This window comes from Camelina sativa, chromosome 11, assembly GCF_030686135.1.
Source record: "Camelina sativa cultivar CO46 ecotype springtype chromosome 11, ASM3068613v1".
NCBI classification, from domain to species: domain Eukaryota; kingdom Viridiplantae; phylum Streptophyta; class Magnoliopsida; order Brassicales; family Brassicaceae; genus Camelina; species Camelina sativa.
In genome coordinates this window covers 39,766,421-39,782,359 of record NC_141890.1, presented here as the reverse complement: position 1 = coordinate 39,782,359, position 15,939 = coordinate 39,766,421, and the positions used below count along the sequence as shown (strand labels likewise).

The window sequence follows — 15,939 nt, the reverse complement described above, 5'->3', positions numbered from 1 at the left end:
ACATGTATATCTTATTCAAATAAACTGAAACTTTTATTAACTTAAAATGTCATTGGATTAATCAAGGAAAAAATAATGATATTGTAGAATTTATAAAATTATGTGAAATTTGAAATAAAAGTCCATGAGGGTTATAGTGAGATATGTGTCTTTCTTTTAATAGATAATATAGAAATAGATGTATGAAAGGTAACTATTTGAGAGTGTAACATCCGCGAACCAAACTCTGCGTTTTGGGGATGGTGTCGATCGACACCAAGGGTGGTGACGGTCGACACCAGTAATTTCTGATTATTTTAAAAAGGAAAAGGTATATATTTGTTATAATTTTATGAAAAAATCTACTACATATAAAATTTTGATGGTATAGTTTTATTATATTATTTTTGGTATATTTTTTGTATTAACAAAATTAGTTACTAGACATACCACAAATTTGTTTGTCATATAATTTTTAATTTTTTTGTATATAAATATCTTGTATTTTTTTTCTCCTATAACTTTTTGTGGTTATATTTTGTTTTTGTAAATTATAAAAATCATTTAATATTTTTATTTATTTATCAACAATACATAAAAACAAAAAAAATATTATTATTAGGAAAAAAATTGAATATTTTTCTGGTCAACGCCGGTTAACACTGTCAATATCGGTCAACACTGGTCAACGCTGAATTCCGGCCAACCAAACAGCGGAATTGAATGTTTATGGTGTTGAACCTATGTTTTTTTATGGATGTCATTACGTGATGACAATAGTTAACTTAGTTAATAGGACATTTATATTGTTTGTATGTGTGGCCATGTGTTGGCGTATACTTCAAATAGCTGGCAATTATTTTTCCTGGTGACTATTTGCTAGTAACTATAATATATATTAATCAGTCTTAACTAGCTGCAAAATATTGTAACCTTATTTGTTTGTTATAAGCTAATGAGTCTGTTCGCATATTATATTTTGTTGTTTGGTTTTTATTTAGATTCCTTTAATTTTGTACCAAAGTAAAAGTGGGGGTTCCTTTAAAAAAGTAACCCAAAGTAAGCTTATACCTTCCTGATCATGATCTAGCTAGAGCTTTTCTTTTTATTTTACATAAGTTGATTAAGACGACCTCTCATGTAACTAATAAGACTTTCGTTTTTCAGACTTAGACTTAGAGAACAACCAAGTGATAGCATCTAACACTCTTTCTTAAAATTCTCTTGTAACTTTATGCTTTTATTTTACCAAAAAAAACACCTTTATGCATTTATTTATATGATACATTACCAAGAATCTTCTTTCATGACAAGAGAACACTCATGCATACTGTAACAAACTCATGCAAAACAGAGTATTGACACCGGTTTCTCTTCTCTCGGAGGAAGACGAACAAGATCCAGAGAAGAAGAAGAAACATGAATCAGATGAATCAGATGAAGCGGCAAGATTAGAAACATGAATCAGATGATAAGGCGAACATACACTTTTTTATATTAATTGAGTAATATATGTTTGTTTAAAAAAATTTAAATCACAATATATGAAGGAAAAATATACATTTTTATTAAGTTTATGTATTATATGATTCACTACATTTAAATTTTAAATCAAAAAGAGATGATAAGAAAATATATTTTTTAATATAGAATAAATCTTTTAAATATCTATATTAATTATAGAACATTATATATATATATATAGATATTTAAAATATTTTAATTCTGTTTGGTTAGAAAGTGAATAAAACAGAAATATATTAATACTGTTTGGTTATAAAATGAATTTTCTGATTAAAAGAAAACAAAAAAGAAAATAAAAATTATAAGGAGAAGATTTGAGAAATGTTTTTTTGGTCAAGAGGAGAAGTAAATCCTAAAAAACTTTGCTTATAAAAAAAATATCATGGTGAGTCACAATTCAATATATACACAAAAAAAAAAAAAAAAACATGCATTGTATGCCTCACAAAGGCGAAGTGCTAAGGTTCGCAAAAGACGTGGGAAAAAGCGTGATTTTGTCTGTAGTGATAGGAGCAGTGGTTGCAGGTGAATCGTCTAATCCTTTATAGTTTTTGACTTCATTTTATTTTACTTGAAACCCTGATTTAAAAAATCGAAACAAAAAAATAAGAAAAATCTATTTTGATTTGATTTTCTACTTAAATATGATGTTAAAATTAGAGATCTACTATTTCTATGTCATATTCAACTGAAAAGAAGAAAAAATGGGTAGAAACTGAACTAAAAAAAAGTTGGCAGCCATAGATTTAGGGTTTTACAGTAGCTGGATTGTGGGGAGAAGATGACCGTTTGAATTACCGTTTTGCGTTTGGTAATAATTTTTTTTTTTAAGGAATGATGTCTGGCACAAAGAATGAAAAAATGAAGAAAGAAAAAAAAACGAGGAAAAAAAGGAAGAGATTAAAAAGACGGAAGGACAAAATGTCGAGGAAGAGGAGGAGGAGGAGGATGATGATGATGATGATGTCGGAATAAGAATATAAGAATAAGAAGAAGAGTTTGGTTATGTCTTTGAAATATTAACTATAAAATAAATTATATTGACGGAGGAAATAATAAAGACTTCGTGTTCTCTGTTCTCACGTCTCTCTCGTCTCTCGTATTCATCGTCTTCAATTTAGTTCCAGAACCCTACTTTCTCTTTACAATTCTCTGATTAAATTGTTTGTTCCTCCCCCTTGTCATCGTCTTTTATGTTCTGTTCTCTCCGATCGAATTCTCCAGCAGTCTAAACCCTCTTTTCTTCGTGTTCTCTGTCTCTGCTAAATTGTCTTTCTTTTTGATGATCAGCTTTGGATCTTATGCGAGCGAGTGTCATGTGACACATTCATCTTTTGTCTTTATCGAAATTTTAAGGAAAAGGCAAATTTAAAATTTATAAAAATACAAAACAAAACATTTTTTCTGTTACTTAATAGATTGATAGACATAGGTTCTCTGAATATACATATTATAATTATGAAGAAGAAAAAAAAACTACACAAATCTTTTTTCTTTTTTCTTTTGGTCAGGTAATAGTATTACCGATCACAAAAAAACGGCTACGTTTCCAATGACTCCATCACATGCACCTTACCCATGTGAGAGTGAGACTCATTACTTACAATTTTATTATCACAACTGAATTCTCAAAAGTTACAATAGCTTTACTTATGAAGGCAAACTAACTAAGAGACTTAGAAAGAATCTAAGTTTCTTTAGTACCTTTTTCAATATCCAGACTTAGTTTGATTCTGATGATGCTCTAGTAGATACATCTCAGCTAAGGCAGCAAACACTGCTGATCCAAAAGGAAGAACATTCTCGTCGAGGAAGAAATAAGGGGAATGAACGCTACGTACAGAACCGATTTCTTCGTTTCTGATGCCGATTCCTAGATAGTAACCAGGTATTTCTTGTTGATAGAAGGAAAAATCCTCACCCGCTATTATCTTTTCATCCGGTTTCACCTTCTCGGGTCCAATCAATTTTATCAAAACCTTTTCAGTGTATTACTTATGTATAATTTGATTTCTTAATCATTGATGTTACTATAAAGATTAAGAATTAAGTATTATTTTCTTTTACATTTATCTTTTATATATCTTTAATGATTAAGATATTATGTATAATTTGACATGTGTTTGACCAAAACATACCATATCTCCATTCTATAAAAGCAGTTCCATAATAGCTCAAACAGCCTTAGCTACCAACCATATCCTCAACATATTTTGTAATAGGTTTTTTACATGGAGAAAAAAACAAAAGTTTGCTTTCGTTAGTTTCGTGATTGTTACATCCAGTCGTTTCATATTTCATATATGTATGAAAAGTACTAGTACTATTTATAATTCATAAAATTATATGGTTTGCTTTGTAGTGTTTGCTTTGTAGTGATGACTATAGTAACATTACGGGGTGTTGAAGCCACACAAAATTTATTGCCTGAAAAAACTACTCAGCTTGTTTTGCATCATGAAGTTTTGCCGCCTATGATGGATCAACATAGTACGACCTGCGTTATAAAGTGTCGTTTCCTCGTCAAAATATTTTTTTTATGTTTCTGCAAATGCTAATTTTATATCATATTTTATCAAAAAAAAAAATTATGTATTAACCAATTATAAAGTTATTTGATATATATCGTGTACATCAACGTTACATTTGAGAGTTGTATATATGGTGAAAACTAAAACAAACAACATGCGATCGATATATATATATATATATATATTTATATATATAATGATATATTGGTTTGTTGCAATAATTTTCTATGGTGATATATTACTATTTTCTTGTATATTTAATTCTCAACGTAATCAGAATTTCTTGTATGTCTAATTCTGTCAACATAATCAGAATGTTCCATGTATTGTTTGGTTTAAACGGCATTTCATTATTTCTGCTCATTTAATTTCACACGATAATATATAATAAATGTATGAAAATTGGTTTTTAAATGTTCTATATATAAGATTTGTATTTTAGAACATGACTTTGTCGGCCCTGTTCGTCTGTTAATCGCTGCAATAGCGATAGCGACTCCGGCGAAGGCAAAAAATATAACGGAATTAAAAAAACAGTCGCTGATTATGGTCGCCGGTGACATTATTAATGAAGATAAAGAATCGCTGTTATTTTTAGTGACATGTGTACATGCCTTAGACGTTGCCGTTATAACATCGAGCGACTCTTCTCCGCACAACTTTTAACAGATTCTTCACATATTCATGTGTTAAACAACTGTTTTTTTGGTCGCTGGATCTAATAGCAGCGTCTGGAAAAAGAACAGGGCCGCCCTATATATAGAGTATGGTTAACATCCAGTACATAGTATAAGAGGTCAGGGAAGAACTTAGATAGCTCGGGAGGGATATATAAAAGAGGGGGAATATGAATTCTAAGAGTATACAACAAACTCTTGATCTATTTAGTAAAACTAAACAACTGATCTATAAAGTCGACAGAATCGAGAAATCTAGAAGATGGAAATAGTAAGAAAGCAGAAAAGAGTGGAGAAAAGGTCTTACAAGGTCAAGAAAAAAAAAATAGGAATACTACAATACCAATTATTAAAGCTCAGATTAAGATAGCGTCATTGTTTTGATCACGAAGCAGAAGTCTTGATCATCTTCTTCTTCGTCTTGGAACAGCCTTTATGTCCTAAGCCTATCACAAATTAATGCAACTTCATAAGGCCTATATTACTTATGAAAAAAAAAAAAAAGAAAAACATATAATTATTTTGTGTAGTCTGCGTGTATACCTTGAATATGGCACTTTGGTGGTTTTTCAATGCATGAAACGCTTTCCCATTTATCCATAGCTTGAGAGAATGATAGAGAGAGCCTTGCGTGAACTATATATGTATTTATAAAGATACACGCACGAACGTAGCTATTGTTTTTTTTTTGTGCACCCCGTTGCTATAGTCTATAGATACATCATGCATATGTACCTAGCCTAGTACAACATATACACAATATCTGTTTTGTCTATATAAAGTAAAAACAAAAACAAGAAGGTTATGTATATTTTCTTTTGACATATACTTTTGTTATATTTTTGGTTCATACGTTTGACATGGAATCTATATATCGACAAAACTTACACCTATAGTCGTACCTCCATTATATTGGATCTATGCAAAAGCATCATCCGCTACCATGAATCTTCTTGTAGAGCCTTACCGACAAAGGAAACTAACACGTGCACCATATAGTCATTTAAAACAAAAGTTAAACGATGTAGACTTAACTTGATAAAGTTTTTAATACGCTTAATGTTATTGGATACAAAAGCTAGATTCAAAGTTGAACCATAGAAAAAAAAAACGTTACGAATATAGTGGCTTCCACTCCAAGATTCTTGGTTATCAAATGACAGAAATCAATTTACTTGTAAATTCTAACACTACAAGATCATGAAAATTCTAACACGTATGCAGACGTGTCATCTTCTACAAGATCATTACGAATTTAATTAGGATACTCTTTGATTAATATAGGATTATCGTAAGTTTTGCAGATGTCAATTAATTAAGGTATTAGCTAGCGAACAAAACTACAAAAGTACTCCATTCCATATCCTCGGGAAAGACAAAGGGGTCGACGTGACAATTATGATCCAATCAATATGATGGAACAGGGAAAGAAGGAGAAAATAAATGGGAAAAAAAGGCAAAGGGAGAAAAAAATTGAAGAAGCAAATGAAGCAACTTAAGTTGCCTGAGGAAGATGGGGAAACTGATGTGACCAAAGACACAAATCATTGAGACAAAGTCACCGAGTTCCGACAAATACTTCTCCTCAATAACACTTTTTACAACCTTTAATAATTCATCTATGCACACATACATATCATCAATTTTGCATGGTTATATCAATATTTTATGCATACATAAGGGGTACATATAAAAGAGTTTAATTTAAGGTTGGCCCCAAGAACAAGCAAGACCGCAAAATGTGCTTCTTGAATTGATGAGTAAATGAAGGAATCCTAGGTTATAACTTATAACTTGGCTGGCGTCTCTACTAGCTAGAAATCAAACTGTCATTCAAACTAGAATTCTAAAACCATTAAACCGAATCACGGTATAAGTAAATAAAAAAAAAATCAAAAAATACACAATTAAAGAACACTAAATTTCTATATATAAAAATATTAAATTCTTAAAAATTCAATAAAAATCCTACATTCAATAACCCCTAGATATATCGAATAACACATTAAACAACCATTGGTCTAAGCGGTCAAATTATTTGTTAAAACATTGTCATAAACAAACTTAAACAAACCTTTGTAAAAATGGTTTAAATCTATGATATATCCTATAATATTTTGTTAATATATACTATTAGCTTTGGCATCTAATATTATATAGTCTTGGGGATGGTGTAAGAACAAGAACATCTCCTAGTTGGTCTATCCATTTTATAGTAACTTCATAGGAAACAAATACATATGTGGCATTTTATGGCTTTTTTGTTTAGAAGAAAATCAAGAGATCGAAAAAAAAACCATCTAATTATATTCAAAAAGGCTTTTCATTTCTCATTGTTAGCAAATTTATATGGGCCTTGGGCCTAGATTAAACACAAGGGGGTAAAAGGATGATGCATCTGGTGTTTGTTTATTTGGCTAAGTCAGAAACACGCGCTTCTTCCCCAATCACTAAAACTTGTTCAACGCTCAAGCCGATTCTAAAACTCATCTCTTTCGCCATTTTTTCCTCAGTGATCTCTGAAATGGTCATTTCTTCTTTCTTTTGGGTCAATTTCCTTGCTTCCATCAATGGGTAATCGAAAGACAGAAGCTTTGTTGCGGTAAAGATGAGAAAGTTTTAGTCTTTGACCCCATTGTAGGTAGATTCCTCTGTCTCTTGTGTATTTTGATCTGATCTGTTAATGGATAATCAAAAAGTTGCTCTCTTTCCCGATGAGGTGATTCTTCAGATTCTGGCGAGATTACCTGTGAAATCTCTCTTCAGGTTCAAATCCGTTTGCAAATCTTGGTACAGGTTACCCTCTGACAAGTACTTTACTAATTTGTTCAATCAAGTCTCTGTCAAAGAGCAATTTCTTGTGGCTGAAGTATCAGACTCGTCGAGTTTGATCTGTGTGGATAGTCTGAGAGGTGTTACTGAGTTATCATTGGGTTTTCTTAGAGATAGGGTGAGAATTAGGGTTTCTTGTAATGGTTTGTTGTGTTGCTCTAGCGTTCCTCAAAAGGGTGTTTACTATGTTTGTAATCCTTCGACTAGAGAGTTTAGAAAATTGCCTAGGAGTCGAGAAAGACCCGTTACTCGGTTTATTCCTGATGGTGAGGCGACTCTTGTTGGCTTGGCTTGTGATTTGAATAGGAATAAGTTTAATGTGGTCTTGGCTGGTTACCATAGGTCTTTTGGTCAGAGACCTGATGGGAGTTTCATTTGCTTGGTGTTTGATTCTGAGACAAACAAGTGGAGGAAGTTTGTTTCGGCGGTAGAAGAGTATAGCTTCACACACATGGGCAAGAACCAAGCTGTGTTTGTTAATGGGATACTTCATTGGTTGATGAGTGGTTTGTGTTATATACTTACATTTGATGTTGAACATGATGTGTGGAGAAAGATTTCTTTGCCTGATGAGATAAGATGTGGGAATGGTGGTAATCGGGTTTATCTCTTGGAATCCGATGGGTTTTTGTCGGTGGTTCAGTTATCAGATGGGTGGATAAAGATCTGGAAGATGATAGAGTACGAGACTGAAACTTGGAGTGTTGTTGATAGCATAAGTTTGAGGTGTATTAAAGGATTGGTACCTGGAATCTTCCCGATCTGTCAGACCGGTGAGTATGTTTTCTTAGCTACTTATAAACAGGTTTTGGTGTATAACAGACGAAGTAAGTTATGGAAAGAGATGTTTTCTTTAAAAGGAAGCTATTCTCTGCCTTTGTGGTTCTCAGCTTACGCCTTTCGCAGCACCATACTACCCTGTAATTAAGTTGTTTATGTTGCCTTCTCTCTACATATTGTTTTTGTTTATTTTCAGCTCTTGGATCCTTTAGAGCTTATGCAAATTTGTTTGCAACAAACTCTTCTTAAATTAACATGTAGATCCCAACTTTTTCTCCAATTCCTCTCTTGTATGTATTGTCTATTTACATCAGAACCTCATTTTTCATTTCAGTATCATGATTGTCCTCATTGGTGTTCTTTAGCAAGACACCTTCCTTAAACAATTCTTCACTCCGAAATATGTAACAAAAGATCAGGACAACATAGTACAAAATTGTCCAAATGCTTGTGGAAGTTCTCCTTGACCACATATATAGGATGAATACTTGCCCCAAGTTCATCAGAGAAACTAGAATATGAAATAGAAGGGCTCAAGTAAGTGACATACACTGCTTGAACACAAATTTTAGCAAATGAGACTCGCAAGCAATTTCATATATGAACTTTTCTTAAACTAGCTAATTTGCGAATTAATAGACGAAATCAATTTAATATATAGAGAATGAATAAACAGTTGATTTCTTATGTTTTTGTTTTAGCTAGTACAAATACATTTTGGTGTTGTTGAATTTTTGTTGAAACCTTTTTTGGCTTCTCCTTAACATCATCATGAACGTCTTCAAACACGGACAAGGGCAATGACTTAGACAATAAACCGACCTGTGTCTTAAATGTAATCAAACTAGTGGACCGGTTCACGTGAATCTCACCGAGCGAGATCCAGACCGCGAACTCCTTAGCCTTAACCCCAGTGAGTTTCTTGATCTTGTTAGGTTCGAAGTACGCAGTGACTTCCTCTTCAAAACATACGACAACGTTATCGAATCTAAACAAGTCTTGATACATCCTTTTCTGATCTTCTTCTTTCTTCTTCTTGTGCTTTAGCCACACGAAACCTGTGTCCTTCACGTAACCACATTCTTCGATCTCCTTGTTACTAAGAAGCCGGTTAGGTAAACCGATTTCGGATAAAAGCGAACCGAATTTCTCTCTGCATGTCTTATCTCCATGGTACACCTCTGCCTTGGCTTTCATGGCTTCTGTCACCATAAAGATTATATGATCAAATCTATCTTTTGAATTTGGATAAGAGCTTTTGTGGAAATATAGGTTTTCAAAGTTGTCTTTTTAACCTTTTAATGTGTTTTTTTTACATGTTGTGCAAGTTTGAGAATATGCGTTCTCGAGTGGATCTCTCTCGTGTCTTTTTCTTTGCAAATTGAAATCAATATTTTTGTTATATTCTTTTATATATAATATATATATACCCAAAGGATATCCTTTTCTTGTTCAAGACTAATTTCTTTTTCTTAATTGCACGTAAGTGAGATATAAACAATGCAATTACTATATTGATATTCAATATAATATTTTTTTTTCCCCAAGTAAGTTTAGAATAAATTGGGTTAGAATATAATTGACGTACAATTAAAGATGCGACATATGATTAAGCATCAACAATATTTTAAAAAAATAGAAAACAGGTTTACCCAAAAACAAGAATTATGGCATTTGGCTAAGTAGCTAGCGAACAAAGTTCGGATTGCACAACAAAGTTTGTGTGGAAACCTGTCTAAAATAAATACATTTAAAACCGTGTATCTCGTCCTAATATTTTATGTAATTAGAAATTGAAGAACAACACTGATGAGACAAACAAAGCATTGATTTCAAATAAAAAATAGTTAATGATTAGTTGATTGTATAAAAGACACCAAAAACTATTTTAACATGTCTAAAACTGTTTTTTCTTAATAAAAAATACTTATCAATATAATTTTATGTAATTAGAAGTTAAGAATAACACCGAGACAAACAAAACATCTTTTTTTAAGTTAATGATTGGTCAATTGTTTAAAACACCCAAAAGTATTTAAAATCCATCCAAATCTGAATAAAATCGTCTAACTGTCTATTTTTAATAACAAAAATACATATTTTAATAAACGCGTAAAAATCAGTATTCTAAGAACAGGTCTAAACAGTAGTTTAGGTGCTAAGCTCTCAAATGACGCCTAGACAACATCCTCTATTGCCTAACTCACATGAGGCTTGGTTTAATGTATTTCTTTGTCAATTTACAACTACATAAATTTAAGTATATTAGTTTTATTTCCATACACACTATTATAAACGTTAATATGTTTTTTTTTTGTCAACAACTAAAGAAGATTGACCGAAATGAGTCTGTGCGAGGGAACATTGTTTACATAGGTAATGCAATACGGTTCTGAACGAACACAACGTGCTAAATTATCCGCTTTACCATTTTGTATGAGAGGACGTGAACTCCGCCTTGTCAATCTGTATGTCCTCCAAGTAAAGTGTAAACGCGGGCCACTTAGAAGGCGAAAAGACCATCTTTACCAGATCATAGCAGTCGGTGAGGAAGACAACATTATGATTATCCGCCCCAATCATACACCTCATGTCCCATATTAGGGCTTCAATCTTGGCGTGAGACTACATCTGATATTCGCTTCCCCCATAGTTGGTGCCTCCCTAGAGGGTGGTGATCCTCTTCCTGCATATTTATCAGTCACTTTCCAGGAACCATCTACAAAACATAAATAGGTTGTCATACTCCTGACGGGCAAATCCCCACAACCTTGAGTTGTCCCGGAAACCTCATTGGGAACCTCAACCAAATCCTCAGTTTGAGCTGCAAACCAAGCCTTAGACTCAGCGTCCACAACTTGCAGAACTACAAATGGGTTAGAATCACATTAGAAAAGATTTTATCATTGTGCGCCTTCTAAATATACCACAATATCCAAGGATAGTATTTCATGTGCAGTAACCGCGGGAGACGCCAAAATGAAGAATCCATGAACCTAAGATAAAGCCCATACCTGCCTTGTAAGTGAGCAATCAAACAAAGCCTGATTAATCGTCTCCTCAAAACAGCCACATATAGAACATTCAACATCACAACTCAAACCTGGCTTTCGAAAGTTAGCAGTGACTGCTACAAAACCAATAATTGTCTACCACAAAAAAATGTGGAATTTTGAGTGGGCATTTAATTTTGAGAAAGGGAACAAGTTCGGACCAAATATTCTGGAGGGGGAACAATAATACAGTATGTTGTTTGATTGATACAAATTAAAGAGATACTTTTGTCTAATTTTTGTTTATGATTTAATATTCTAAATTTTTTAATTGATAAATTTGTATAATTATTATCTATAATATTATATTTATAATGTTTTATATTGGCAATGCCTATATTATCTAAGATTGCTTATATCTCAACTAAATATTTTAGACACAAAATTGTTTATATCTCAACTAAATATTTTAGACACTAGGCGCTCCGTTACTGCATGCTAATCCAATATAGTACAATAAATGGTATTATATCTTGTCACCAAATTTCATTAAATTAAATTTGACCATAAATTTTGTTTTTCCCAATTTATATACTAAAAACTAAAAAGCATACTTTGTGATTTAAAAAAAAAAAAAAAAAAAAAAAAAAAAAAAAAAAAAAACTGAATTTGACCAGCTCACCTTAAAAAGCCAAAAACAGTGACACACCGCCGGTCTAAGCCTCCGTTTTCCTGATCGGTTCTTTTCCAATTCATTCGGCAAGAAATTGAAAGCCGTGTTTCTTTCTTCCTTTACCCTTTCTTAATTCAAGACCAAACCCACACTTAAAATCCCAATTTTGGTTTCATCGATTACGAGCTCCCCCCCCCCCCAAAAAAAAAAAATTGATCCTTTTAGGGCACACTTGTTGTTGTGGGCCTTCTTCTTCGACCATTGACTTCTCTCTCTCTCTCTCTTCATGGAATCTTCTATGCCCTTCGCTACGCCATTCGTTTGGAATCTCAGTTTCAGGTACTCCTCTTCTGTGCAATTCCCCTGTTTTACAATCTCTCAATTCGATTTCTGGGCACGTGACTTTTGCTTAATTTCTTGAATAAACTACGAAATTCAAAAGCTTTTACTAATGGGTTTGATCTCAATTACTTCAAAATCTTGTTCAATTTCGTATTTTTATTCAAAGGTTTGAGCTTTGTTCTGTTTCTGCATCGTCGACTTCATCACTTCTTGCTTTTGTTTGGGTTACTTTGATTTAACTAGTTTACTTATATGGGTTAGTTCTTCTTCTCCAATAGCAGGGGATGTTAGAGTAAGTTTAAGCTTTTGAGTGGTAGAAGTTGATTGTGATTACATACGTTGGTAATGGCTCGGAAAGGAAGTCATCAGAAGAATGGAATGGATAACCAAACGAAGCAAAGAAAGAAAGCTTCTGAACCTTTGCTTTCTACAAAGGGACAAGGGAAAACTAGTGAGGCTGAGAGTGTTCTGAAAGAGAATTGCCAGGATGATAAGCAGTCAAGAAGTAGTCCAGTTTCTGAAACTGTGGAAAGAAATGTGGCCGCTAAGGATATAGATCAGCCTGTTGCTTCGGAGAACGATTTAGCTGGTGAGAGACCTCGTAGTGAGTCAGGGTTTACCACCGATGAAACTAGATATATTCCGTTTGGTCGTGAAAACATCGAGAATGTTGTGAGAAGCTTGCTAGATATATTGAGCACGAACAGCCCGTCAGAGAATATTGAGCTAGCGTACAATGCAGTACTTAGGAAACTGAGGATATCCGCTGCTACTATATCAAGGGAAATGACTAAGTGTATGGAAAGACACAGGCCTTTGATTGATTCTGTCAAATCAAGAGTATATAAAGCCCGTGATCTTGTTATGACGAAAACTCGGCAAGTATTCCCGGTTGTTTTCAGATGGCTTATGCATTTTGGCAGCATAGTTCTTCTTCTGTCTCTGGTTTGGTTGGACTGTGCAATCCGGGGTTTTGATTCTTTCATTCGGATGGGAACAGCATCCTTTTTCTCTATCTTGTGGTGTGGTCTCTTTTCAGCGTTTTCAATGATCGGCATGACCAAATTTATACTGATCTCAGTAAGAATCTCAACTTTGATTTCTTATATGTTTACTCTTTAACCATATCTAAAATATTCGAGAAATACAGGTTGCAACTGCTCTCGTGTCGTTGTTCATTGGCTTCGTTGTTGGGTCTGTTACCCTTGCCATTTCTGGTTTGGTTTTGCTATGGCTCTATGGTAGCTTTTGGACAACACTGCTCTTCCTTTTCTTCGGAGGTAAAGTCCTTCCTACCTCAATCTTGTAGCAACGACCATTCTCTCTTGCATTCTTTTGCTAACACTGCAGTGTTCGTTGATGTAAAGGTCTGGCATTCAAGATGAAGCACGAGCGCATTGCACTGTTTATCATCACAGTGTATTCAGTCTATAGTGCAAAGAGTTATGTTGGGTGGCTAGGTCTTCTTTTGGCTTTTAATCTTGCTTTCATCTCAACCGATGCTCTCATATATTTCTTCAAGAATAAAGTAAATCAGCAGAGCACTGCTGGTGGACCAACCGTAAATGATTCATCTTTTGAAAACGTCCCTGGCTTTCCGGGAGACCGTGGCCCAGGAGTCGCGTCAACTAGCGGAACAGACTCTGAGTTACCATCTGAAGATGAAGTTTCTCGGTTGCTGAATTGCGCGGACCACTATTCAGCTTTGGGCTTAGCTCGATATGGTAATGTAGACATGGCGTATGTCAAACGAGAATATAGGAAAAAGGTAATGCTGTTTATTTCTCTCTTTGAAATAATTTTTTGTTGGATACTTCTTAGCAACAAAAACGCGTGTTGAGTTTGTAAGCATTGTGAATGATTAGGCGATGCTGGTCCATCCTGATAAAAATATGGGGAATGAGAGAGCAGCTGAAGCTTTTAAGAAACTTCAGAATGCATATGAGGTAACGTTCTTTTTTTTTTTCTTTGCATTTCATCAGTTTGTAGTCACTGCATCTCTGATCTCCCTAGCTGGCCTGTAGGTATTACTTGATTCTGTAAAGCAAAAATCGTATGATGATGAACTGAAGAAGGAAGAACTAATGAACTACCTTCGAAGGTTTCAGAATTCTTCTCAAAAGGTATGTTTGTAGTTTTCTGGCTGTTATATTAATCTTCTGAAATACATATTTGTTGCTAAATCAGTTTTTTCCGTCCTTCATACTTGTACACAAGTAGGCATGTTTCTCTCTTTGTCTTTATTTTAAGTTGCTAATGTAATTCATCAAAAACCAGGAGACTCGAGGACACGGTTTCTCTGGCTCGGGTTTTGGAAGATCAGAAGGTGAAGGAGAGGAAGCATTTAGAGAGTGTAGACAAATAGCGTGTAAAAAATGTGGCAATCTCCATGCCTGGTATCTTACAAAAAAATCAAAATCTACAGCAAGATGGTGCCAGGTTTTTTCCAACTCTTTCCATATGCATCTTTAAGATCGTATATGTTACACCAATGATGAAACTTCTTGAGAGGAAGTATAATCCATAGTACTTACCTGACTTACGCGAGCTCTGCTTTTTTATCTCAAGGATTGCAAGGAATTCCATCAAGCAAAAGATGGAGATGGTTGGGTTGAACAATCTTCTCAGCATGTCTTGTTCGGGCTGTTTCAAAAGGTATTATTTTGTCCTAAAACATTTTCATCTGCACTGGTTGATCATCAAGAAGACAATTGTACACAATGAGATGACTTGATTGATATGCTTCCCATAGTCATGTGAAAGGGTTGTTGTTGTAACGCAGGTTGATATGCCGCGTGCTTACGTTTGTGCAGACAGCAAAATATATGAAGCTTCTCAGTGGTATATATGTCAGGTACTGAGAACCAGTTGCTTGGTTTTGGCATTTCCATAAGAGATTTCTTGGTTTTTGTTTGTTGGAAGGATTGAATGTTTTTTTTGTTTGAATTGTTGGAAGGGAATGAGATGTCCAGCAAACACCCACAAGCCGAGCTTCCATGTGAACATGAACGCAACAGCGTCAAAACGAGGAACAAGTGGTTCTTCAGGACAAAGAGGAAACCAGAGAATGCCAAACACAAACCCGGATGAAACAATGACAGAGGATGAGTTCTACGAGTGGTTGCAGAACGCCGTGCAAGCTGGTATGTTTGATAATGCAAGCGAAAGCCCGTCTTCAGCACCTGCCAGTAGCACTAGTAGTAGTAGCAGCAAGAAAAAGAAAAAGGGAAAGAAGCAATGGTGAGAAAGGCAGAGCCAATGTTCGACTATATTAACATGGTGAAAAGTTTTGTACCTCTTCGTTTCAAGATATTAAACTTGACTTTTTTATGATAACTTTTATTCATACAGAGCAAAAAGCTCTCGAAAAGGAAGCCTGTTTGGTAGATTTCAATTATGTTTTTGTTCAACGAAGATGTCAAACTGAAATCCCCAAACAAAAATATGTTCTTATTCAAGAGGCGGGTAAAAGTATAGAATTGTAACCAGATGATAAAAAACTTGAACAAGTTTTCCCTTGGCTTTCATGCCACTTTGTAATTGTATTGCTATAAACTACCGAATTGAATATCAAGGAGAAACAAAACTGAAATATTCCTCTCATAACA

The 15,939-nt window shown here is 34.1% G+C and overlaps 1 protein-coding gene, 2 long non-coding RNA genes and 2 pseudogenes across 5 annotated transcripts; 3 read left to right on the top strand and 2 right to left on the bottom strand.

The window, feature by feature from the left end:
* Positions 1 to 1,826: 1,826 nt before the first annotated feature.
* Positions 1,827 to 2,581, top strand: LOC147935183 (uncharacterized). Its single transcript, XR_015570489.1, has 2 exons — positions 1,827 to 2,028; positions 2,336 to 2,581. It is a non-coding gene; the product is annotated as an uncharacterized LOC147935183 (long non-coding RNA).
* A 2,170-nt stretch (positions 2,582 to 4,751) lies between these two features.
* On the bottom strand, positions 4,752 to 5,456 carry LOC104725458 (uncharacterized). Its single transcript, XR_757913.2, has 2 exons — positions 5,255 to 5,456; positions 4,752 to 5,157 (listed from the first exon to the last, which is right to left on the bottom strand). It is a non-coding gene; the product is annotated as an uncharacterized LOC104725458 (long non-coding RNA).
* A 1,668-nt stretch (positions 5,457 to 7,124) lies between these two features.
* Positions 7,125 to 8,603, top strand: LOC104725457 (F-box protein At5g49610 pseudogene; annotated as a pseudogene). Its single transcript, XR_015571157.1, has one exon. The product of XR_015571157.1 is annotated as an F-box protein At5g49610 pseudogene (transcript).
* A 358-nt stretch (positions 8,604 to 8,961) lies between these two features.
* On the bottom strand, positions 8,962 to 9,667 carry LOC104725454 (uncharacterized; annotated as a pseudogene).
* Positions 9,668 to 11,878: 2,211 nt separating this feature from the next.
* LOC104725453 (uncharacterized) lies at positions 11,879 to 15,728 on the top strand. 2 transcript variants are annotated; one of them, XM_010444122.3, is made up of 10 exons: positions 11,879 to 12,328; positions 12,613 to 13,411; positions 13,482 to 13,611; positions 13,699 to 14,099; positions 14,197 to 14,277; positions 14,356 to 14,454; positions 14,609 to 14,770; positions 14,900 to 14,986; positions 15,114 to 15,185; positions 15,288 to 15,728. In XM_010444122.3, the coding sequence occupies exons 2-10, from the start codon at positions 12,677 to 12,679 to the stop codon at positions 15,573 to 15,575; spliced, it is 2,055 nt and encodes a 684-aa protein (XP_010442424.2). In that variant the 5' UTR covers positions 11,879 to 12,328; positions 12,613 to 12,676; the 3' UTR covers positions 15,576 to 15,728. The 2 variants fall into 2 exon arrangements, with proteins under 2 accessions (XP_010442424.2, XP_010442423.2); XM_010444121.3 differs by having other exon boundaries at positions 12,610 to 13,411.
* Positions 15,729 to 15,939: the final 211 nt, after the last annotated feature.

What these genes read in the sequence shown, in the direction of transcription:
- LOC104725453 (XM_010444122.3), top strand. Translation starts at nt 12,677, where the DNA reads ATGGCTCGGAAAGGAAGTCATCAGAAGAATGGAATGGATAACCAAACG. An exon ending in GCTCTTCCTTTTCTTCGGAG is followed by an intron (nt 13,612 to 13,698) that starts GTAAAGTCCTTC and finishes GTTGATGTAAAG; the next exon opens with GTCTGGCATTCAAGATGAAG. An exon ending in TGTTCGGGCTGTTTCAAAAG is followed by an intron (nt 14,987 to 15,113) that starts GTATTATTTTGT and finishes GTTGTAACGCAG; the next exon opens with GTTGATATGCCGCGTGCTTA.